The sequence below is a fragment of the Macaca mulatta genome, chromosome 7 (assembly GCF_049350105.2).
Source record: "Macaca mulatta isolate MMU2019108-1 chromosome 7, T2T-MMU8v2.0, whole genome shotgun sequence".
Lineage (NCBI taxonomy): Eukaryota > Metazoa > Chordata > Mammalia > Primates > Cercopithecidae > Macaca > Macaca mulatta.
In genome coordinates this window covers 104,489,840-104,513,776 of record NC_133412.1, presented here as the reverse complement: position 1 = coordinate 104,513,776, position 23,937 = coordinate 104,489,840, and the positions used below count along the sequence as shown (strand labels likewise).

At 38.4% G+C, this 23,937-nt stretch overlaps 1 protein-coding gene across 50 annotated transcripts in view; it reads left to right on the top strand.

Annotated features, from left to right (window-relative positions):
* HEATR5A (HEAT repeat containing 5A) overlaps positions 1–23,937 on the top strand; it is a 124,310-nt gene that overhangs the window by 24,904 nt on the left and 75,469 nt on the right. For 13 of the 50 annotated variants that reach the window (XM_077940849.1, XM_077940838.1, XM_077940823.1 and 10 more), the window contains 8 exons: positions 399–573; positions 5,423–5,583; positions 7,062–7,317; positions 7,862–8,017; positions 10,660–10,910; positions 14,151–14,262; positions 19,404–19,556; positions 22,452–22,551. In XM_077940849.1, the coding sequence (XP_077796975.1) occupies positions 399–573; positions 5,423–5,583; positions 7,062–7,317; positions 7,862–8,017; positions 10,660–10,910; positions 14,151–14,262; positions 19,404–19,556; positions 22,452–22,551 (1,364 nt within the window). The remainder of the gene's footprint in view (positions 1–398; positions 574–5,422; positions 5,584–7,061; positions 7,318–7,861; positions 8,018–10,659; positions 10,911–14,150; positions 14,263–19,403; positions 19,557–22,451; positions 22,552–23,937) is intronic. The other 37 variants (XM_077940851.1, XM_077940842.1, XM_077940830.1 and 34 more) reach the window with 7 other exon arrangements.

Here is a 23,937-nt window from a genome sequence, read left to right as displayed (position 1 = left end):
TTTACATGTGAGGTTTATGTTGTCTCAAAGTGATTTTTTGTTTTGTTTTTAATTTATACCTTCTTAACATAGTTGGTAAGATAATACAGTGAAGTTTTTTTAATGTTGGAATTATTCTCCCAGATGTTCATAGCCAACAGATTGATTCTAAAGGCATTTTTCATAACCTGTGGAGTTACAAATGGGTCCTCCTCCCACCTCTTGTAGGTTCATTCTCTTCTATAATATAATCTTTATGACTTTTAATAAGTATTCATTTATTATTCTTGTAATCATAATAGATACTCTGAATTTGTGCATTATTTTTTAAAACCCTGATAGTTTCTGTAACTTATGTAGCTCTGAACCTGACATTTGTGTTTTATTTTTCATTAATTTCTCTCTGTCCAATTGAATAGTGTCTCCTTGAACTTCAGAATGAAGCCATCTTTATGTGGAGTACGGACCTGGACAGTGTGGCCACACTGTGTTTTAAGTCCTTTGAAGGTTCCAATTATGATGTGCGGATTTCTGTTTCAAAGTTACTAGGCACAATATTAGCTAAAGCTATAACTTCTAAACATCCAGGAACAGGTAAATACATGTAATTGTTTTTAAAGTATCTTCTGTAATTTTTTTCCCCAGTTGATACAAACAAATATGTATAATGTTATTGCTACTCATTATAAATCAATTTCGGGCCGGGCATGGTGGCTTATGCCTGTAATCTCAGCACTTTGGGAGGCCAAGGTGGGTGGATCACCTAAGGTCACGAGTTTGAGACCAGTCTGGCCAACATGGTGAGACTCATCTCTACTAAAAGTGCAAAAATTAGCTGGGTGTGGTGGCACACGCCTGTAATCCCACCTACTTGGGAGGCTAAGGCAGGAGAATCACTTGGACCCAGGAGGCAGAGGTTGCAGTGAGCTGAGATTGCACCACTGCACTCCAAAAAAAAAAAAGTTCCTTTTTTTTCTTTTTTTTTTTTTTTTTTTTTGAGACGGAGTCTCGCTCTGTCACCCAGGTTGGAGTGCAGTGGCACAATCTGTGCTCACTGCAAACTCTGCCTTCCAGGTTCACACCATTCTCCTGCCTCAGCCTCCTGAGTAGCTGGGACTACAGGCACCCGCCACTGCACCTGGCTAATTTTTTGTATTTTTAGTAGAGACTGAGTTTCACAGTTTTAGCCAGGATGGTCTCGATCTCCTGACCTCATGATCCGCCCGCCTCGGCCTCCCAAAGTGCTGGTATTACAGGCGTGAGCCACCACGCCCGGCCATTTTTAATTTTTTTTTTTTTAAGTAATCGTGAAGTGTTATCCAATAAATGATATGATCTAAATACTGATTTTTTTTTTTAAAGCAGCATGCATCTGACTACATATATTTGGCTTGCCATTTTTTAGGTTGGTACAATGGAGCATATAATGTAGATAATTCTAGATATTTGAAGTTTATTGTATTTGGACAGTTTTGCTTTGTCTTAGTGATTTCGTTGTTGTTGTTTTTGGAGACAGGGTCTCACTCTGCCACCCAGGGTGGAGTGCAGTGGTGCAATCACAGCGTACTACTTTCTCCGTCCCAACCCCAGAATTAGCCATTTCTCTAAGGAGTTCTACTTTTGAATCTTTTGAATAGTCAAATAGAATAGATGTTGAGTGTGAAAGAGAAGTCCAGGGTGACTTTATGAATTTTGGGCTGAAAACCCGGAAGTATACAGTTGTCATCAGCTTACATGAGCAAGTGTGCAAGTAGAGTAGGCATGTGTATGTGTCAGGGAGGAGGATCAAGCACTGCGTTTAAAACAATTTGGACCATTAAATAGACATCGAAATACAGATATCAAATAGACAGCTGGATGTGAGAGTCTGGTGTCCAGGAGAGGAGACTGGACATCAACTTCATAAATTTTAGGAATAAATTAATAGTGATTATTCAGGAATCTCTAATATAGAGATGGAATTTAAGCTATGAGATTAGATAAGATCACAAGACAGTGAGTATACATAGGGAAGAGCAGACCAGGTACTAGGTCATGAGCTTTCTCTAGGAGAACACAAGGAACCATCGAAGAAGACAGAACAGAAATTTCCAGTGAGAAGGAAGGAAAGCCAAGAAAGCATGTCTTGTGGTTTTATCCAATCTCATGCCATCTTAAAGTATTGCCATATACATTGCATCATAATTATAAATGATAATTTTACAGTGGAAAAATCTGGCAGACTTACACTGTGCAAATGTTCAAAGCTAATATCACCTATGTAGGGACAGACTGACATCACACCTGGCAGTGCTTTTTGATGTTATGCATTGAAAAGGATATAGCATTACTTATGTAGTTCTCTGTCAAAAATTTGGAGGAAATACCAGACAAACTCATATCAAGAGCCATTCTATAAAACAACTGGCCATAAGTGTATTCTTCAGAAGTAAGAAAGTAATGAAGAAAATATGATGAGTCCAGGTAGATGCAGTCATGCATAGCTTAATAATAGGGACATATTCTGAGAAATGCATCATTAGGTGATTTTGTCATTCTGGCAACATCGTAGAGTGAACTTACACAAATCTAGATGATACAGCCTACTGCACACTAGGCTATTGCTCTTAGGCTATACATCTCTACAGCATGTTACTATGCTGAATACTGAGAAAACTGTAATACAATGGTATTTGTGTATCTAAACATGTCTAAATATAGAAAAGGTACAGTATAAATATGATATAAAAGATAAGAAGTGGTACACACCTATAGGGCACTGACTATGAATGGAACTTACGGGACTGGAAGTTGTTCTGGGTGAGTCAGTGAGTGGCGAGTGAATGTGAAAGCCTAGGATATTACTGTATACTACTGTAAATGTTACAAACACTGTATACTTAGGCTATGCTAAATTTTAAAAATGTATGTTTTTCTTTAATAATAAATTAGCCTTTGTTTACTGTAAGCTTTTTACTTTATAAACTTTTTGATTTTTAAAATTTTTGATTCCTTTGAATATTTTTATAACAACATTTAGGGGCCAGGTGCAGTGGCTCATGCTTGTAATCCCAGCACTTTGGGAGGCTGAGGCGGGTGGATTGCTTGAGGTCAGGAGTTTAAGACCAGCCTGGCCAAGATGGGAAACCCTATCTGTCTACTAAAAATGCAAAAACAGGGCGTGATGGCATATGCCGGGAGTTACAGCTGCTTGGGAGGCTGAGGCATGAGAATCGCTTGGACCCTTTAACTTGGGAGGCAGAGGTTTCAGTGAGTTGAGATTGTGCCACTACACTCAAAATAATAATAACACTTAGCTTAAAACACAGATACATTGTACAACTATACAAAAACATTTTCTTTATATCCTTGTATCCTTGTTCTATAAGCTTTTTTCTATTAAAAAAAAACCTTTTTTTTTTTTTAACTTTTAAACACATACATAAGCCCAGGCCTACACAGAGTCAGAACCATCAATCTCACTGTCTTCCACCTTAATATTTTGTCCCACTGGATGGTCTTCAAGGGCAGTGACACGCATGGAGCTGTTGTCTCCTGTAATAGCGATGCCTTCTTCTGGAATACTTCCTAAAAGGCCTACCTGAAGCTGTTTTGCAGTTAACTTTTTATAAATGAGAGTATACTTTAAAATAACAGTAAAAAGTATAATAAATACATAAACCAGTAACAGTTGTTTATTATCAAGTATTACATACTTTACATAATTGCATGGTCTTTACTTTTACATGACTGGCAGTGTAGTAGGGTTGTTTACATGAACATCACCACAGACATGTGAGTAATGTGTTGGAATGTCATGAGGCAATAGGAATTTTTCAGCTCCATCATAATCTTACAGGACCACCGTCATATATGTGATCTCTGTCATTGAACAGAATGTCCTTATGTGGTACGTGACTGTATATGAAAGTTTATTATACTCTTCTTATTTTTTTCTAATTTTTTTCTAATTTTTAAAAATATATATTTATGTATGTCCAGATTCCATTCACTCCACTTTAACCACCTTGATCCAAGTCACTATCATCTCTTGCTTACTCTAATAAATCACTCCTAATGGTTTTCCCTGCTTCTACCTTTACCCCACTCTATAATCTTCTCTCAACACAGCAGCAGCATGACAGATTACATCACTTGTCTGCTCAAGGTCCTCCACTGGCACCTCATTTCAGTCACAGCCTTATTATAATGACCTACAAGGTCCTATATCTTCTGCCCTCTCTCCATCCTTACACTCTGACCTGTCTCCTACATACCCCCTCCACTGCTCCATCCACATAGCTCTGTGTGAACTCACCTGGCATCCTATAAAGGCCTTTTTGTCGTAGCCATTTCCTCTGCCTAGAATACTTTTTCTGCAGATACCCTCATGACTAATTTCTTCCCTACATTAAAACTGTGTTAAAATGTCACCGTTTCATGACTCTTACCCCAATACCCTATTTAAAGTCACAAACTACACTTCACTCCACCCCCGTATTCCTGACCTCATTTTGCTCTGTTTTCTGCATGGTTTTTAATCACTGTTTAATATACATAGTCACTTATTACGTTTATTGCTGTCTCAGAATTTAAGATCCACAGAGCATGGATTTTGCACTGTTCAATAATGTTTCTTCCCCAAATGCCAAGTTAGATTTTCATTTGTCTCAGATGGTTTTCTTTAGGCTAGGGAGGAGGTTTTTGTGTTCATAACTGTAACAAAAGTTTATTTCTGTGCTCTTGTAGAGGGTCAGAGCTTGTGACCATTAATTTTTGAGGGAGAAATGGTTTCTTCTTTTTTTTAGGGAGATAATATTATCTAGATAGTCACAGGGAGAAACCCAGCTGTGTCAAACTGAAGTCAATCTTACACATTCCTGCCTTAATTAATCTGTTAGTTATTGTAGCCTAAGAGCCAAATGAGTAGTTTTAATGAATTTAGCTTTGATTTCTTCAGAGACTGAATGAATAGTAAAAGTTTTATTGCCAATAGAGAATTTTTAAAAATAGGACATTTACATTATATACATTTCTTTGAGAGTTGTACAGCATTTGGAAAAATAAAATTATGATTTTGGCATTTTCCATGTTTCAAAAGAATTTTCAAAGTATTGTACAGCATTTTCATTTGTGGAGGACTAGGGCAGTCTTATTTATGTTTTTTCCCCTGTTTTAGAAGACAGCCTTTTAACTTCTTCGAGGAAAGGAAGCAATAGATCATGATCTTAGTCATAGTCTTTAAGATGCTTTTGACGTGCACTTCAGGGTCCATTCTGATTTGACCTCTGAACCCTTGTGTGACTTTGTGTATTACTGTGTAGACTGTTCTGCAAATTTTGCATTTTGTTTGAATTTTTAGTTTATTTTTGTTTCTATTAACATGCTGGCTTTTTGCAAATCAAGAACATGCATTAAAATTTAGTCTATAAAATATGAATCACAGTTTTGTTCTTTGTCATAGCAGCCTCACGTCAAAGCATTCGCAGAGTATCTCTGGAGGAAGTTCTGGAATTACTAGGAACAGGGTTTCTACGTGGGAGTTCAGGATTCCTTCGAGCCAGTGGAGATATGCTGAAAGGAACCAGTTCAGTCAGTAGGGATGTTCGAGTTGGAGTTACTCAGGTTAGAATCACAAATCAGTATCTAAATCTAACTCTTACTGGCCTATAATGAAAGTTTTAGTATCTGACTCCACAGAAGTGGTACTATGCAAGGTCCACACTTATGCTCTCATATCTATTAATAGATATAAATGGTAAGGCCAAAACATTTTTTTAAAGTAGGTTGCAAGTAAGAGAACCTTATTACCCATAATGTGTTTTGCGTTCCTAATAATGGAACATTTTAGTTTTCTTTGAAACAAGAACTTTTTTTGTTTCTAGCTGTTGTGCTTTCATGTATCTTGTGGTTTAACATGTTTTCCATTGTATTTATGTGTGCTCATACAGTTCAGATTTAAGCTATTAGGTACATATTGTTTAGCATGGGTGAAATAACCATTTTATATGGCTTTAACCCTCAGGAAGTACTGCATGTAGTTTACTTCAGTGCTTAAATTTTTGGTCCTAAACAAATTTTAAGAGGTAAACTCTTAAAAGAGTTATCTTACAATAAAACAAAGAGATATCTGCCTTCTTTCCTTGGATTATCTTTTTTTGCTAAACCTGTTACCATTCAAAGCAAACTTGTATTTTTGAAAAATTCACATATATTGTCATTGTTTTATACTGTATGTAGTCTCCATGAAAATATGAGCTTCCCACTATAATTGTAATTAAACTGTGTGTTTCTAAGGAACAGATTACCTAAAACTACTTTATATCTGTGGAGTAAGGGAAACTGTTAATGTTCATGAAAATAAAGAATTAAATTCCCTTAGAGTTATAATGTTGGAGCATAGTTAATTCTTATAATGTGTTTGTATGTTTAAATAGAGATTTCTTGTTCAGAATGTTAAATCTCTTGGAGCCGTTGTTCACAGAAGCCACAGACACATTTTACATATTAGCTGGGTATGCTGACTATTCTGAAACTGTAGTCTGACCAAAATAAAACAGGGAGGTAACATAAATGAAGTCTTGATTGGAAGACTATGCACTTCAGACTGGGCGCGGTGGCTCACGCCTGTAATCCCAGCACTTTGGGAGGCCAAGGCAGGCAGATCATGAAGTCAGGAGATCAAGACTATCCTGGGTAACATGGTGAAACTCCGTCTCTACTAAAAATACAAAAAAAGTAGCCAGGCATGGTGGCGGGCCCCTGTAGTCCCAGCTACTCGAGACGTTGAGGCAGGAGAATGGCGTGAACCCAGAAGTAGAGCTTGCAGTGAGCCGAGATTGCGCCACTGCACGCTCCAGCCTGGGCAACAGAGCGAGACTGTGTCTCAAAAAAAAAAAAAAAAAAAAAAGCCCTTCAGTTCTGGCTTAAAACAAACAAAAACAAAATGGTGCTATGTTTATATATTTCAAGTGGCTATAAATTAGGAAAGAATACAATTTATAAGGAATAAGAAAAATATTAGTAAATGCTGCATATTTTGTGAGGGAAAATACAGAATTGAAACAATTTAATATTGAAAATAAAACTCTTTTCTTTTTTAGGCTTATGTGGTATTTGTTTCAACATTAGGAGGAGCTTGGCTAGAGAAAAATTTTGCTGCCTTTCTTTCTCATATCCTAAGCCTTGTGTCACAGTCACACCCTAAAGCCACCCAAACTCAGATTGATGCCATTTGCTGTCGCCGTTGTGTTTCATTTATTCTTCGAACTACTATAGGTGGTCTTCTTGGAGAAAAGGCTCAACTTGCAGTTGTAAAGGATATTTGCCAGGCCATCTGGAAGCTAAAGAAAGTTATGGGTATGGATCTCTACTAAGACAGTTTGTTTAACAGTGCTAATGGAATTGTCCCTTTGGGAAGGCTAGACTGATATATGATACTGTATTAATACAGAAACCTTGAAGGCTGATAGAAGTTCCTCAGAATTCCCGTTGTACTTCCTGTAGAAGTTAAGATAAATTGTTTTTGAAACAGTCTATCTCAGTTGCTGTACCATCTTAAGTCTACTCTCCTTATCTCGAATACTGGTAATGTTGGATATTAAATATCAGTAATGTTGAAATCATTTTTAGTTTCCCATGAGTTCTCTCTTTCAGTGCCATTTGCTAAGGGAGTAGTAAGGGATCTCTGATTGGAATGCTTGAACTAAATTGGTTATAGTAATTCATTTCTTTCTTTATTGATGCAAGTCACCATTTAAACATTTTAGTTATTGCCTCAAGTATTTCTTATAGATCAAGTGTATGTATTAATTTTCGCCGTTACACCTTTTAACTCTTCATACCCTTTTCAATATATTTTAATACAGTGGTGATGCATAGTTAATTCTTGCATTTCTGTCAGATGCCGTAATGAGTGATGGTAATTTGGAAACCCGGGTTGGTTCCACAGATGTAGCAGCTAGCCAGCATATGCTGGTTTGTGCTTTACAAGAACTTGGAAATCTCATACACAATCTTGGCACCACAGCGGCACCTTTGCTACAGGATTCAAGTACAGGTATATCTGTTGTTTGTAACTCATTGGAATACCTTTTTTTCCCTTGAACATTAGATAACTTTGTTCCAAGGAAGGAAATCTTCATGTAGTTTACTTATAGATTCCGTTATAGATTTATTAGAAATGTTTTATGAAAAATTTATAATCATTATTAAAAAGATGTATATTGTTTAGTTTTTTCTTTTGTAATTAAAGATTGTTCTGTAAGTCTCTGCCCCACCCCCCATTCTAGAGACTTATAAGATAACCTGGAAAAACTTTACAGAGAAGTAAACCTGAACTGTCTCTGCATCTGCAGTGAAAACACTAGTACGGTACAAGTAATTCAGTTCCTCAGAGGTCTTTAAAGCAGTATTTTCTTTCTTTTTTTAAGTATTTAATCACTTTATAATAGCTTTATTCAGATACAATTCATGGCTAGGCACAGCGGCTCATGCCTATAATCCCAGCACTTTGGGAGGCTGAGGCGGGCACATCACTTGAGGTCAGGAGTTCAAGACCAGCCTGGCCAACGTGGCAAAACCCCGTCTCTACTAAAAATACAAAAATTAGCCAGGCATGGTGGCTCTTGCCTGTAATCCCAGCTACTCGGGGGGCTGAGGCACGAGAATCGCTTGAGCGCCAGAGGTGGAGGTTGCAGTGAGTCGAGATAATGCCACTGCACTCCAGCCTGGGCAACAAACAAAAGAGATGTAAATCACTTGCCATGAAGTTTATGCTTATGAGGTATACAATTTGGGGGTTTTGAGTATATTTGCTCTACTGTACAGTTACTACCACTGTCTAATTCCAGAGTCTTTTCATTACCCCCAGGAAGTTGTCATTTCCATTTCCCTTTCCCCCAGCCCCTGACCACCATGAATTTACTTTCTGTCTCTGTGAATCCACCTATTCTGGATATTTCATGTTTAAAAAAAAAAATTCATTCAATATATAGTCATAACTGACTTGCTTCTTTTTAAAATCACTTTTAAAAATCGTTTTTGAGGCCTGATATGGTGGCTCACGCCTGTAATCCCAGCACTTTAGGAGACCAAGATGGGAGAATTGCTTGAGCTGAGTTCAAGACCAGCCTGGGCAACATAATGAGAACTCCTCTCTACTAAAAATTTTTTAAAACTTAGCCAGGCACGGTGGTGTGCACCTGTAGTAGTCCCAGCTCTTTGGGAGACTGAGCCAGGAGCATCACTTAAGCCTAGGAGATTAAGGCTACAGTGAGCTATTATCATGCCACTGCATTCTATCCTGGGTGGCAGTGAGACCCTGTTTCAAAAAAATGCATCATCATGGCTTTTATCTTTTGTGGTACACATTTCTTTCTGAGAAACTTTACATTATATTTGTGTGTATAAGCTATTTAGATCTGGGACACTTACTTAAATAGAATTTGACATGAAGCATATGTTTCATGAAAGTTTATGTTGAATCATAGCAAATAATACCTTTCTTTTATTGGTGATGGCGGTCACTTCACTGTCTTTGTCGTTAGTTGATTAGTAGCCCACTGAGGACCTAGCGAGGCCTTGATTTTAACATTGTGTTCTTGTAAGAGCAACATGGTGGATAGAAAGTGTATTAATTATGTAGGCCAGGCACGGTGGCTCGTGCCTGTAATCCAGCACTTTGGGAAGATGAAGTGGGTGGGTCACTTGAGGTCGGGAGTTCAAGACCAACCTGGCCAACATGGTGAACCCTTGTCTTTACTAAAAATACAAAAATTAGCCAGGTGTAATGGCACACACTTGTGATCGCAGCTACTCAGGAGGTTGAGGCAAGAGAATCACTTAAACCCGGAAGGCGAAGGTTGCAGTGAACCAAGATTGCACCACTGCATTCCATCCTGGGTGACAGAGCAAGACTCCATCTCAAAAATAAAAAAAGTATACTAATTATGTAGATAAATGTACTAGAAGGATTGAAAAATAAAAAGGATGGGGCAGGGTATGACTTTTTTTTCTTTTTTTTTTTTCAAGGCAATGTCTCAGTCTGTCACGCAGGTTGGAGTGTAGTGGCGCAATCTCGGCTCACAACAAGCCCCGCCTCCCCGGCTCAAGTGATCCTCCCACCTCAGCCTCCCTAGTTGCTGGGACAACAGGCATGCGTCACCATGCCTGGCTAATTTTTTGTATTTTTGGTAGAGACAAGGTTTTGTCATGTTGCCCAGGCTGGTCTCAAACTCCTGAGCTCAGGTGATCCACCTGCCTTGGCCTCTCAAAGTGCTGGGATTACAGGCGTGAGCAACCACAGCTGGCCAGGGTGTGACATTTCAAGGTGTTATTTATTGATAATTTTTAATTTTTAGTACCAAATTAATAAGCAATCTGAAGCTAAAGTAAGAGATTGGCTGATTTAGGAAGTAAAGTTTTCTTTTGTATACGGACTTAATTTAGGACAGCTTTCATGAGCTATATTACTAGAAGTAATTCTTAGGTTAGAAAATTATTTTGCATAGGAATGGTGAGAAGGGAGAAAAATGAAATTAAAAAAAAATTATTTATAATTATGTATTTTTCTATTATAATTAGGCTTTTGATAAAAATATTTTATATCCATGTAGCTATGTATTCTTTTGACTATTTTATGATCAGTTGAGTTTTATCTATATGTACCTAAGTTATCATTTGTTTATTCTGTCCTTCCAGGCCTCCTTGACAGTATCTTGTCAGTTACTCTTCATCCTAGCATTTCCGTTCGACTAGCAGCAGCTTGGTGTTTACACTGCATTGCCGTGGCATTACCCTCCTACCTAACACCACTCTTGGATTGTTGCCTTGAACGGCTTACTGGACATAAGTCTTCACCTGAAGCAGTGACTGGCTTCAGTTTTGCTGTGGCAGCTTTGTTGGGAGCAGTAAAACATTGTCCTTTAGGAATTCCTCATGGAAAAGGCAAGGTAATGATTTCATTCTCTATATATTATAACGTGTTGCTTTTTGTTAGAAGTGTTTTCACATAATAACAGAATTTGTTACTGAATGCTTTATTTTGCTGTACATCTAGCCCTGCCATGTAAGTACATTTAAAATTTTATTGCAGAGGATAAATAGATCTGCAAAAGAAATCTTAAATAACTAAACTTAATATTTAATAATTTAGTTAGTAGTATTATTGGTGGTATTACTTTAAAAATAGTTTACATATCTTAAGATCAAGTAGATAAATAATTATGTTAATGTTCTTAGGAACCAAGATTTTCAATATAAGTAAAAAGAACTGTAACTGTAGAATTAAGTAAAAGCCCCATACGTTAGATTCAAATTGAAATTATCAGTATGAGCTCATTTTAATTTTTCGAAAATATTTACATCCTCCTTTTGTGCAGTGAACAGGCCTAAAAGCAGTGATGACCCAATGTCAGGGATACCCCAGTGCCCAGGTTATAGCTCTAAATACTGTTTCCAACCAAAAAGGAGTCAGGACTCCGTGGAGCAATGGCTGCTTTCAGATGTGGGGCAGGAAATGCACAACGTAAACTTGGGATATCTTGTCATGCCAGAAAGTAAGGAAGTCATCAAGGAATACTGTGTTCATTTTAAAAGGAGGTAACTTAAGAGACTCCCACTGATCAAAGATGGCATGATTTATACATCAAAATTAATAATGACTACAGGGAATTAAAACATACTAGATAATATATAAAATTTCATGAGTTCATAATGATATTCAGCTTCTCCAAATTGTATTGCTACCAAAAAGTTTCATTTTCTAAGTAAATTTAGAATCCAGCACTCTCAGACAAATAAATGATACAAACCTAGTGAATAAATAACCCAGTTTTAATGTACAAAGAATTTTGAAGAGAACTAAAGAAAAATTTTAATGAAACCTAGATAATATAACTAGGCAAGCATGGTGTTTGTATTTTGCTTCTTATTTAACAGCTAGGAATTGTAAGTTGTCAGAGAACATTATTTGACAGTGAAAGCCCTTATAACCCATACCTCTCACAAATTCGTAAATATATTTGAAAAAATATATCACCATTATTCCTTTCTTTCTCATTGCCACTCTTGTGTCATTATGGAGTTTGATAGGATATACACCACATGGTAGGCTCTGCAAAAGACCATTCCATAACTTGAGCAATTCAAAAAATATTTTGAGTATTGCCAGTGCCGTTGAAATAAGTTAGGTAACAACTTTGGAAGATGAGATTATTTATTTGAATTTATTATTTTAGTTATATTCTTAACACATCACATCTTGCTAAGCAAAGACTTGTCATTGAATGTATTTAATTAAACCTATTCTCATATCTCATTAATTCAGACAAGGTTCCCATTCCCATATTATATTTGGAATTTCTTTCCGGGAGAAGATCCACTTGTTCTGATTTGACTAGAATGATTTGTTTTGTCCTCACTCTTTTTGAGTGCTATCCATTGACTGTATAAGCTGCAGGGAGTCCTAAATTAGTAGTAAGTTGGTTGGTTGTTTTAAAATACACTAGTCTTCGTCTTTAAAAAATTTGTATGCCAACTCATAATACTTCCTGCTTTTTCAGGGGTGATTGGTAATAGATGTTTTCTCATATTAGATGCTCTCTGGCCTTTGTCATATGTAATCATACGTTATCCGTAAATGTGAAATGTCTGGTTTTTCCTCTCTGTTGTTTATAACACTGCCTATTTCATGGACCCCTTTTTTTTGAAACAGGGTCTTGCTCTGTCACCTAGGCCAGAGTGCAGTGGTGAGATCATAGATCACTGCAGCCTCAAATGCCAGGGCTCAAGTGATCTTCCCATCTCAGCCTCCCAAGTAGCTGAAACTACAGGCGCATGCTTCCATTGCCTGGCTAATTATTTTTCTTGTGAAGATAGGGTCTCACTCTGTTGCCCAGGCTTGTCCTTTTTTTTTTTTTTTTTTCCAAAAAGACATGGTCTTTCTTTATTGCCCAGACTGCAGTGCAGTGGTGTGATCCTAGCTTACTCCTAGGCTGATCTTGAACTTCTGGCCTCAATTGGTCCTCCCAGCTTAGCCTTCTGAGTCTTTGGGATTACAGGCATGAGCCACTGTGCCCAGCCTCATAGACTTTTTTACTACAACATTTTAATAAATTTCACTCTTCAGTGTGAGACTATTTTGACTACCTCTAACCACTATAGTGTACTACCTCTTGGAAGACTATTATCAGCTACTGAGTTATAAAAGTAGTATGTAGGCCGGGCGTGGTGGCTCAAGCCTGTAATCCCAGCACTTTGGGAGGCCGACACGGGCGGATCACGAGGTCAGGAGATCAAGACCATCCTGGCTAACGGTGAAACCCAGTCTCTACTAAAAAATACAAAAAACTAGCCAGGTGTGGTGTCAAGCGCCTGTAGTCCCAGTTACTCGGGAGGCTGAGGCAGGAGAATGGCATGAACCCAGGAGGCGGAGCTTGCAGTGAGCCGAGATCATGCTACTGCACTCCATCTCAAAAAAAAAGAAAAAAAAAGTAGTATGTAGCCTTTTTTTTTTTTTTGAGACTGAGTCTCACTCTGTCGCCCAGGCTAGAGTGCAGTGGCGTAATCTCGGCTCACTGCAACCTCCGCCTCCTGGGTTCAAGCAATTCTTCTGCCTCAGCCTCCCGAGTAGCTGTGACTACAGGCACGTGCCACCACACCTGGCTAATTTTTTGCATTTTTAGTAGAGATGGGGTTCCAGTGTGCTAGCCAGGATGGTCTCAATCTCCTGACTTTGTGATCTACCCGCCTTAGCCTCCCAAAGTGCTGGGATTACAGGCGTGAGCCACCGCACCCGGCCGTATGTAGCATTTTTAAGAGAGAGACTCCTGTAAGAAAACTTTTTTGGGTAATTATGGATTTAAAAGGATGGTTGCTCAAAACTAAAAGTAAATTCAAATTCTGTACAGCTATACTTGAATAATCTTACATTGTTGTCACATGTGCTGTACAAAAAATTATGAGGTTGTTGTGTACTACTTCATATACCAGTATTTAACCTTGAAAACTTAATTTTTTATCATTTCCTTTATGACAGTCCTATTATGTAGTCTACATGAATGAGAATTCTTTATCGTTTACATTTATTTTATGTAAGAATTAATTCAAGAGATTATTATTAGCTGCTATCATTTAGTAATTTATAAACTGATATGCTTTTTTTTAAAACTTGTTCTTCTATATGTAAATAGATTATTATGACATTAGCAGAGGATTTGCTGTGTTCTGCTGCTCAAAACAGTCGCCTTTCAGCTCAGCGCACACAAGCTGGATGGTTGCTGATTGCTGCTCTGATGACATTAGGTAACAGTCTGTAGAAGGTTTACATACCTTGAAATACTTTGTGTTTTCTGAGTGAAAGGATTCTTGTATGTGATTTGATGAAACTAACTTTTAATACGTACTAGAATTTAAATAGCCACACAAACATTTTTCTTCTAGTAGTCACCTTAAAAAGCCTTTTACTTTCTTTATTGCTTAAAACCTTTTGAGACCTCTCTTGATTTTCTCTTCTGGATTAGATTGTAAGTCTCAAGTAGGACAAGCTGATTTACTAATCATCTTTCAGGCTTAACTCTGAACGACTGTGGCTTTTTCAAAAATCATTGACATCCAGCTTCAGAAAAAAAAATTTCCACAATATAGGCAAAAGAACATATCCATAGCATGGGAATCCAGTTCTATAATTGTTTGAGGATTCATAACAGCCAATAAGGTTGCTACATTGAAGGGACTGAATTTCACTTAAATTATATTTATTAAAAAGCAGTAATTGTTTTACAGTCATGACTATTTATATCCTGTAAATTTTTGAGACAGGGTCTCACTCTGTCACACGAGCTGGAGTGCAGTGGCATGATCATGGCTTACTGCAGCCTTGACCTCCTGGACCCAAGTGATCCTCCTACCCAGGCGTGCAACATCATGCCTGGCTAATATTTAAAATTTTTTTGTAGAGATGGGGTCTCACTATGTTACCCAGGCTGGTCTTGAACTCGTGGGCTCAAGCAGTCCTTCCACCTTGGCCTCCCAAAGTGTTGGGATTATAAGCATGAGCCACTGAAAACTTTATTTATTTATGTATTTATTTATTTATTTATTGCCCAGTCTAATGAAACTTAATTTTATTACTTTATTACACCTATATTTTAAGTCTCTGTTGTCATACAAATTATAGCTCACATATAAAACAACTGGCTGAGGCAGGGCATGGTGGCTCATGCTTATAATCCTAGCACTTTGGGAGGCTGAGGTGGGTGGATCACTTGAGGTCAGGAGTTCAAGATCCGCCTGGCCAACAAGGTGAAACTGCATCTCTACTAAAATACAAAAATTAGCCGGGCCTGGTGGCGCATGCCTGTAGTCCCAGCTACTCAGCAAGCTGAGGCAAGAGAATTGCTTGAACCCAGGAGGTGGAGGTTGCAGTGAAGTGAGATTGCACCACTGCACTCCAGCTTGGATGACAGAGCAAGACTCCCTCTCAAAAACAAAACAAAACAAAAACAAATAAGTCGGGCGCAGTGGCTCACACCTGTAATCCTAGCACTTTGGGAGGCCTAGGCGGGCGGATCATCTGAGGTCAGGAGTTCGAGACCAGCCTGGCCAACATGGTGAAACTTTGCTTGTACTAAAAAAAATACAAAAATTAGCCAGGTGCGGTGGCATGTGCCTGTAGTCCCAGCTACAGGGGAGACTGAGGCAGGAGAATTGCTTGAACCCAGGAGGCAGAGGTTGCAGTGAGCTGAGATCATGCCACTGCACTCCAGCCTGGGTGACAGAGCAAGACTCTGTCTCGAAAAGTAAAAATAATAAATAATAATAAAATAAAGCAACTGGCTGGATTTGGCCAATAAATCATTTTGACACCTATAAAGTAATTTGACCTAAAGGAGCTTAAATGAGAATAAACAGTCATTAATGAAGAACTACTTTAAGTAGTGTTCTTAAGATGATTAAAGAGATTTATTGAACTAGATCAGGTTTAGCCTCAAGGAGCCAAATTTGGCCTGCCATCAATATTTGTTACACAGCCTGTGAGCTAAGAACAGTTTTTATATTTATTAATGGTTGGGAAAAAAATATATTTTGTGATACATGAGAATCATGTGAAAGTCATGTTTCAGCATTCATAGTTTTATTTGCGTACAACCACACTTGTTAGTGGATTGTCTATGACCTTTAGGTGTACAGTGGCAGAGTTGAGTAATTGCAACAGAAAGTATGTGGCTCTCAAAGCCTCAAATGTTTACTATCTGCCCCTTTACAGAAAGTGTTTGTTAGCCCAAAGCATAAATCATCATTTCACAGTGTGCTGGGAATAATGTAGTCAAGCTTTTATTTGCTTATTGCTGGATGTTCATGCCTGCCGTATTGAAGTTCCTGGTGAATTAAGGAGGAAATAAACTATCTAATCGCATTTTGATAAACAAGAGCTTTTAAAACAAGGTAATTGTGTTGGAGGAAGACAACAAGAGGTCCTTTCTCCTGTACATCATATTTTACTGCATATTAATAATCAGCATACAAAAAGGGATTAAAAGTTTTAGTTAAGGTTTTATTTAATTACTCTGTTTTCTTGGGTTTTACTCATTTTTCTTAACTGTTCTTTCCCTTTATTATCGATTTTTATTCTTATTCATTTATTTATTTATTTGAGACAGGGTCTCACTCTGTCATCCAGGCTGGAGTGCAGTGGTACAATCATGACTCACTGCAGCCTCGACCTCTGCAGGCTCAGGTGATCCACCTGCCTCAGCCTCTTGTGGGACTGTGCACCACCACGCCTGGCTAATTTTTTGTAAAGATGGGGTTTTGTCATGTTGCCCAGGTTGGTCTTAAACTCCTGGACTCAAGCAATCTGCCTGCCTTGACCTCCCAAAGTTCTGGGACTACAGGAGTGAGTCACTGCACCTGGGCTATTATCAATTTTTAGAATGCGTTAGTATCATAGCAACTTTCAGGGGGGACCAGTGAGGTTTTTGTTTTTAGGTATCATTATGAGCTCATGGAATTTTATAGATTTATATGTTTTAATCACTTGCGATCATTATTCCTTTCGATCATCAAATTGTCTCATCTTTGATCGTTGGGAGTCCCTTCAGGTTGGTTCATTTGTCCTTTTAACATGAACCTAGCATTCTTTGATAATGTGTTTTTGCATGCAAGATGTCCCAGGTTTTACATTGTACATTTTCTGCCTTAGGCTTGCCATCAGCCATTTCTCCAAGGAACCTTGATTCCTTTTGTGGGAAATAGAATTTTTTTTTTTTTTTTAATTTTTTTAGGAGACAGGGTCTCACCGTGTTACCAGACTGGAGTACAGTGGCACCATCATAGCTCACTGCAGCCTTGAATGCCAGGTTCATGCAGTCCTCCTGCCGCAGCCTCCTAACTAGCTAGGACTATAGGTTTGCACCTCTACACTCAGCTAATTTTTAAATTTTTTTTGTAGAGAGGGGATCTTGCTGTTTCCCTGGCTGATCTTGAACTCCAGGGCTCAAGTGATCCTCCTGCCTTGCCATTCCAAAGTGCTTGGATTACAGGCATGGGCCACGGTGCCCAGCTGGGAATGAGTTTTAGACAGCAGTCTTAGTGCTTTGTTAATTTTTGCTTTGCATTTTAAACATGTCTTCTCTGTTTTTATCATTCCCTTTATAATTTATAATTTTCTTCATTATTTCACTGTGAACTAATGTAAACACAAAATACATTCATTCCTTGAATGTGAACTACACACTTAAACCTTTTTTGATATACTTCCCAGTTTATCTGATGCCATATAAAAAAACTTGGATTTCCAGATTCCTCCATATCTTGTCTCTCTGTGGATGGCTCATAAAGTGTGTGTGTATGTGTGTTGTGTTTGCTAGATACATTATAATAATAAGTATTTATTTATTTAAAGAAAGGCCCTTGTTCTGTTACAGGGGCACAGTCAGACCATAGCTTGCTGCAGCCTTGATCTCTTAGGCTCAAATGATCCTTCTGCCTCAGCCTCCCAAGTAGTTGGGACTACAGGCATGTGCTACCACTCCCAACTAACTTTTTACTTTTTTGTAGAGAGATTTTGGTATGTTGACCTGGCTGGTCTCAAATGCCTGGCCTCAAGCAATCCTTCAGCCTCAGCCTCTCAAAGTGCTGGGATTACAGTCATGAGCCACCTTGCCCAGCTCTAAGTGCCGTTCTGTGTATAAACTGATATACACCTCAGAAACTGTCCTTTGAATAAAATACTGTTACTCTCCCCATTTATGGATGAAGAAATTGAGGCACAAAAAGGTTAAATAACTCATCCAGGTTTACACAACTAATAAGTGGATGGAGCCAGAATGTTAATCTAGGCAGTCTCCCTCCAAAGCCAAATGCAGTTCTGAGCTATGGGTTTGGAACAGAAGAAAGACATACAGTCAGCGGAATGTGGGAGTAAGAAGTAGAGAGTGCTTATTGAAGAAGTTTAAGGTAACTCCAGAAATTTAAAGAAGAGTACCTGGGGAGAAAAGCTATGGGTTTGGGTTTTTAAAAAATTGATAATGTTATTGCACGTTGTTTTGTATTATTACTGGGTTTGTGTCATGATTCCTTCAGTTCATAAATGTTGCTCTGAAACCTTTTTTTAACAAAAAATATTCTATTCAGACATTTTATATCTGATTTTTGACCTGGAACAAGTTGCTATCAGAAGGTAGCATTATTCTGAAGATCAAGAATACAGTTGGCTCACATCTGTAATTCCAGCACTTTGGGAGGCTGAAGTGGGTGGATTGCTTGAGCCCAGGAGTTCAGACCTGCTTGGGCAACATGGCAAGACCCCATCTCTACAAAAAAATGCAAAAATTAGCTGGGTGTGGTGGCACGCACATGTAGTCCCAGCTACTCAGGAGGCTGAGGTGGAAGGATCACTTAAGCTCAGGGGGGTTGAGATTGAGATTGCAGTGAGCTGTGATCATGCCACTGCACTACTAAACTCCAACCTGGGGGACAGAGAAAGAACCTGTCTCAAAAAGCATGCTATGTTGTTTGTTACTATAATAATTGTACCTTGCATTTATGTGGTCCATTACAGCTTTTCAGAGTTCTTTAAAGTGCATTCTATCATATGGACCTGACAAGCCCTTAAAGACAAGCATTACAGGGGGTTTTAGCTTCGTTTAATATGTAGATGAAACTGAGTCTCAAAGGCGACATAGCAGTAGTGGTGGAGCTGACGCTAGAGCCCAGCCTATACCATTAGTTCCTTGTTTTTCCTCTCTGTACTCCAGCACCTTCAGATAATAATTCATTCAGTAATAATTTGGAACCTGAAGATAATTTGGAACCTGAAGAAGGGACAAAATATTGCAATAATGAATTAAAATGTTTAGGAGAGAAGTTCCTGCTTAATAATAGAGTTTTAAAGAGTGACAACCTTGGATTCTCTTTCAAGTGACAAGTTGAATAAATTACAGGTCCTGCAGTTGTTAGCCATCACCTTGCTCGAGTTCTGCTGTTGTGGAAGTGTGTCTTTCCAGCATCTCCTAAAGATCTAGAAACAGAAAAGAGCCGAGGAGATTCGTTTACATGGCAGGTAACCCTGGAAGGACGAGCTGGTGCACTGTGTGGTAGGTTGGATTTAGTCTTGTCTCTCCCTTTCCTTTGGCTTTTTACCCACCTTTTATCTTTAACATGTACTTGTATGTTTTATTTAACATGAGGCAGGGGGATATGCCACTAATGATTTTTTTTTTGTAACTGAACAAAAAATTTTTAACTGATTAATTGGTAATGATAAACTGGTGTATGATATAATAAACCAGATTTGAGAGTTAAGATACATGTTTTATTAGGTGCAGTCCAGTTAAAAACTGTCAACATTGTTTTGTCTTAGGTAAGCATTCATTCCTCTTTTCAGAAATACTAAGGTTTGGTTTAATTACCGTTAAGAATGGTTTCCATTTAGCCTATACAGTTGACCCTTAAACAGCATAGAGGTTAAAGATGCCAGTGCCCCTCAAAGTCAAAAAATCTGTGTCTAACTTTTAACTCCCCAAAAATGTATCTAATATCCTACTGTTGACCAGAAACCTTACTGATAACATAAATAGTCAATTACCACTTTTTTTTTTTTTAAACAGGGTCTCACTGTTGCCCAGGCTAGAATGTTGTGGTGTGAACACAGCTCACTGCAGTCTTGGCCTGCAGGGCTAAAGTGATGCTCTCACCTCAGCCTCCCAAGTAGCTGAGACCACAGGTGTATGCCACCATGCCCAGCTAATTTTTAAACTTTTTGTAGAGAGGGAGTCTCACTATGCTGCCCAGGCTGATCTTGAACCCCTGACCTCAAGCAATCCTCCCACCTCAGCCTCCCAAAGTGTTGGGATTACAGGCGTGAGTCACCACACCCAACCCCACATATTTTGTATGTTGTATATATTATATACTGTATTCTTAGGGTAAGCTAGACAAAAGAAAAATGTTATTAAGAAAATCATAGGGAAGAGAAAATATATTTACTATTCATTACACGGAAGTAGATCATCATAAAGGTCTTCATCCTCATCGTCTTTATGTTGAGAAGGCAGAGGAGGGGTTGATCTACTTCTCTCAGCGGAGGCAGATGCAGAAGAGGTGGAGCAGGTGGAAGGGGAGGCAGGAGAGGTAGGCACACTCGGTGTGGCATCTGTTGAAAAAAATCCACGTATAAATAGACCTGGGAAGTTCACATTTGTGGTGTTCAAGGGTCACCTGTATATGAAAGTTGTACCTTCTACAATATATAGACTGTTAAAAGTAATGTTTTGGCTGGGCGCAGTGGCTCACACTTGTAATTTCAGCACTTTGGGAGGCTGAGGCAGGCGGATCACCTGAAGTCAGGAGTTCGAGACCAGCCAGGCCAACATGGTGCAACTCCGTCTCTATTAAAAATACAAAAAAAATAGCCGGATGTGGTGGCAGGTGCCTGTAATCCCAGCTACTCGGGAGGCTGAGACAGGAGAATCGTTTGAACCCGAGAGGCAGAGGTTGTAGTGAGCTGAGAATGTGCCATTGCACTCCAGCCTGGATGACAAGAGTAAAACTCTGTCTCAAAAATAAAATAAAATAATAATGTTTTACCATGAAGGGTGAGATCCCTGGAAAGATGTGGAAGCATTGGTTTTGGTTTTTATTCAAGGCATTTTTACTCTTAAAGACCACTTTTGAAATTGATCTTAGCCAGATTCAGTGGCTCACGACTAATCCCAGCATTTTTGGAGGCTGAGATGAGTGGATTGCTTGAGTTCAGGAGTTCAAGACCAGCCTGGACAACATGGTGAAATCCTCTCTCTACAAAAAATGCAAAAACTAGCCAGACATGATGGAGCATGCCTGTAGGCTGGGGTGGGAGGATTACCTGAGCCTGGGAGATGGAGGCTTTGGTGAGTTGTGATTGCACCACTGCATTTCAGCCTGGGCAATGGTGAGATTCTGTCTCAAAGGGTCCAGGGGTGGGGGAGGTGGGGGCAGGAGGGAGGCAGGGAGGGAGAAAGAGAGAGAGAGAGAGAAAGAGAGAAGAATTGATCAGTCTGACTTTGTTTTTTGTTTTTGAGACGGAGTTTCGTTCTTGTTGCCCAGGCTGGAGTGCAATGGCGCGATCTTGGCTTACCACAACCCCTGCCTCCCGGGTTCAAGTGATTCTCCTGCCTCAGCCTCCTGAGTAGCTGGGATTACAGGCATGCACCACCATGCTCGGCTAATTTTGTATTTTTAGTAGGGACGGATTTCTTCATGTTGGTCAGGCTGGTCTCAAACTCCGGACCTCAGGTGATCTGCTCTCCTCAGCCTCCCGAAGTGCTAGGATTATAGGTGTGAGTCACTGCGCCTGGCCCAGTCTGACTTAAAAATACTCATCTTATTCTACGTACATCTTATTCTATGTACAAAAGTAATTCATTATAGAAAGTTATTTATTTCGGGCTGGACGCCGTGTCTCACTCGTATAATCCCAGCACTTTGGGAGACCCAGGCAGACAGATCAGTCACTTGAGGCCAGGAGTTCGAGACCAAGCCTGGTCAACATGGTGAAACCCCGTCTCTTCTAAAAATTCAAAAACTAGCCGGGAGTGGTAGCACACACTATTTGTTTCAGATAACATCTGTAAAAACCAAACATGCTGACTTGAAAGTCAATGTGATTCCACGGAACTAGTTGTAGAGCTGGAAAACTTGAGAGTCTAAGCTGATTTTTTTTTTTTTTTGCTTCTAAGCTTGAGGGCTGAGTAAAAGTAAAACCTTAGGACAGCAGCATTTTGTGAATACGGTTATTGCTTCATCTTAGTAATCCTAGAGAGTCTTTTTTTTTAAGTATGATTAGGAGTAGAAGGCACTATGTACCTTTTTATACTACAGTTTCAGGAATTTTTTTATTTTAGCAAATTGCTTTATTACTCTAACAAGAATGCTAATGTTATACCATAATCAAATGTGCCTTTCATGGTTGATTACAGTATGCCCAAGTAAAAGTCTGTTTTCCTTTTCAGCTATCAAGAGCTTTGTTTCCCACTGTGGTGATCTCCTTACTGAGGAAGTAATTCAGCGTCTTCTTCCACCACTTCCTTGTGCTGTGGATTTGCTAACTCAGTAAGGATCGACTATTTAGATTTGATAAAATTTTCTAAGAGGAATTAGTTGCCCTCTGATTATGTAATATTCCTTAAGTACATTAATAAGGCAAATTTCTATAGTTGGTGAATGATTTTATAGAGGAAGGCAATCAGTTAGTTATATGATTTTTTTTTAGGCTAAGGTCTTGAATGAAAATTACATATTAAAGGGGAAGGAAATTTTGGGGGGAATAATCTACCTTACAGGCAGATTTAACAAGAAAATAACTATTAAGACTCTTAACCTTTTCAGGTATGCATTTTATTGGTTTGTTAGAGTATTCAGTGTTCATGAGAACCAGATGCTTCTAACAGTTTCAATTTTTTGTTTGTTTATATTTTTCATAAGTTTGAGTTATACATGTATGATTAAAACGTATAGAGAAAAGCCAATATATAATGTGAGCACTTGTAATTTCCAAATTAATAAAACATGTGAAAGTTCTTTGAAAAAAGCATCTAATGATTAACACTTTATATGTACAGAAAAATACGTTTAAGATATGGCTTATAAGGTATAATAATAAAATGTGCACTTGTGAATCCAACACACCCTGAGCAGAGGTTTGCAAATGTTTCTTCTGAAGGACCAGATAGTAAATATTTTAGTATATACAGACTATGAAGTCTGTATTGCAGCTACTCAACTCTGTCATTGCAGCTCAAAAGCAGTCATAGATAATAGGTGAATGAATGAATGAATGTGGCTATGTTCCAATAAAACTTTATTTACAAAAAAAGGCAGTGGGTCATAATTTGGCTACCACTGGACTAGAGCATTAATGATACTATTGAAGGTGTCTCTGTGCCCCTCTCCAGCACCATTCTTTCTGCCTTCCTTTAGAGGCAACCACTAATCTGAATTTTATAGTTGTCATTTCCTTGTCTTTTAAAAAAATGTATCACATATTTTTGTTTCTTAAAATAGCACATTGTTTAGATTTGCTTGGTTTTTGATCAGGCAAAAATTACTGTCCTGTTTCTGGGACTTGCTTTTGTTATTCAACATTATGTTTCTAAGTTTTACCTTTGTTTAAGTTCATTCATTTTGGTTACTGTATAATATTTAATTGTGCGAATATACAACAACATATTGATTCTCTTGTCCATGGACTTCTGAGTTATTTCTAGTTTTCTGCTTTTAAAGCTAATGTATTTTTATGTTCAACTTCAGAAAATAATACCAAATTATTTTTCAGTGTTCTTCTGTATTTCTACCAATAGTGTAAGTATCCTTTGACCACTTTTTCACCAACACTTTCTCAGATATCAATTCTACCCCATCCAATAGGTATAAAATGATATCAATTGTATATCGGTTTCCTGACGGTTTAAGTATAATTTTATGTGTTTGTTTTTTCTC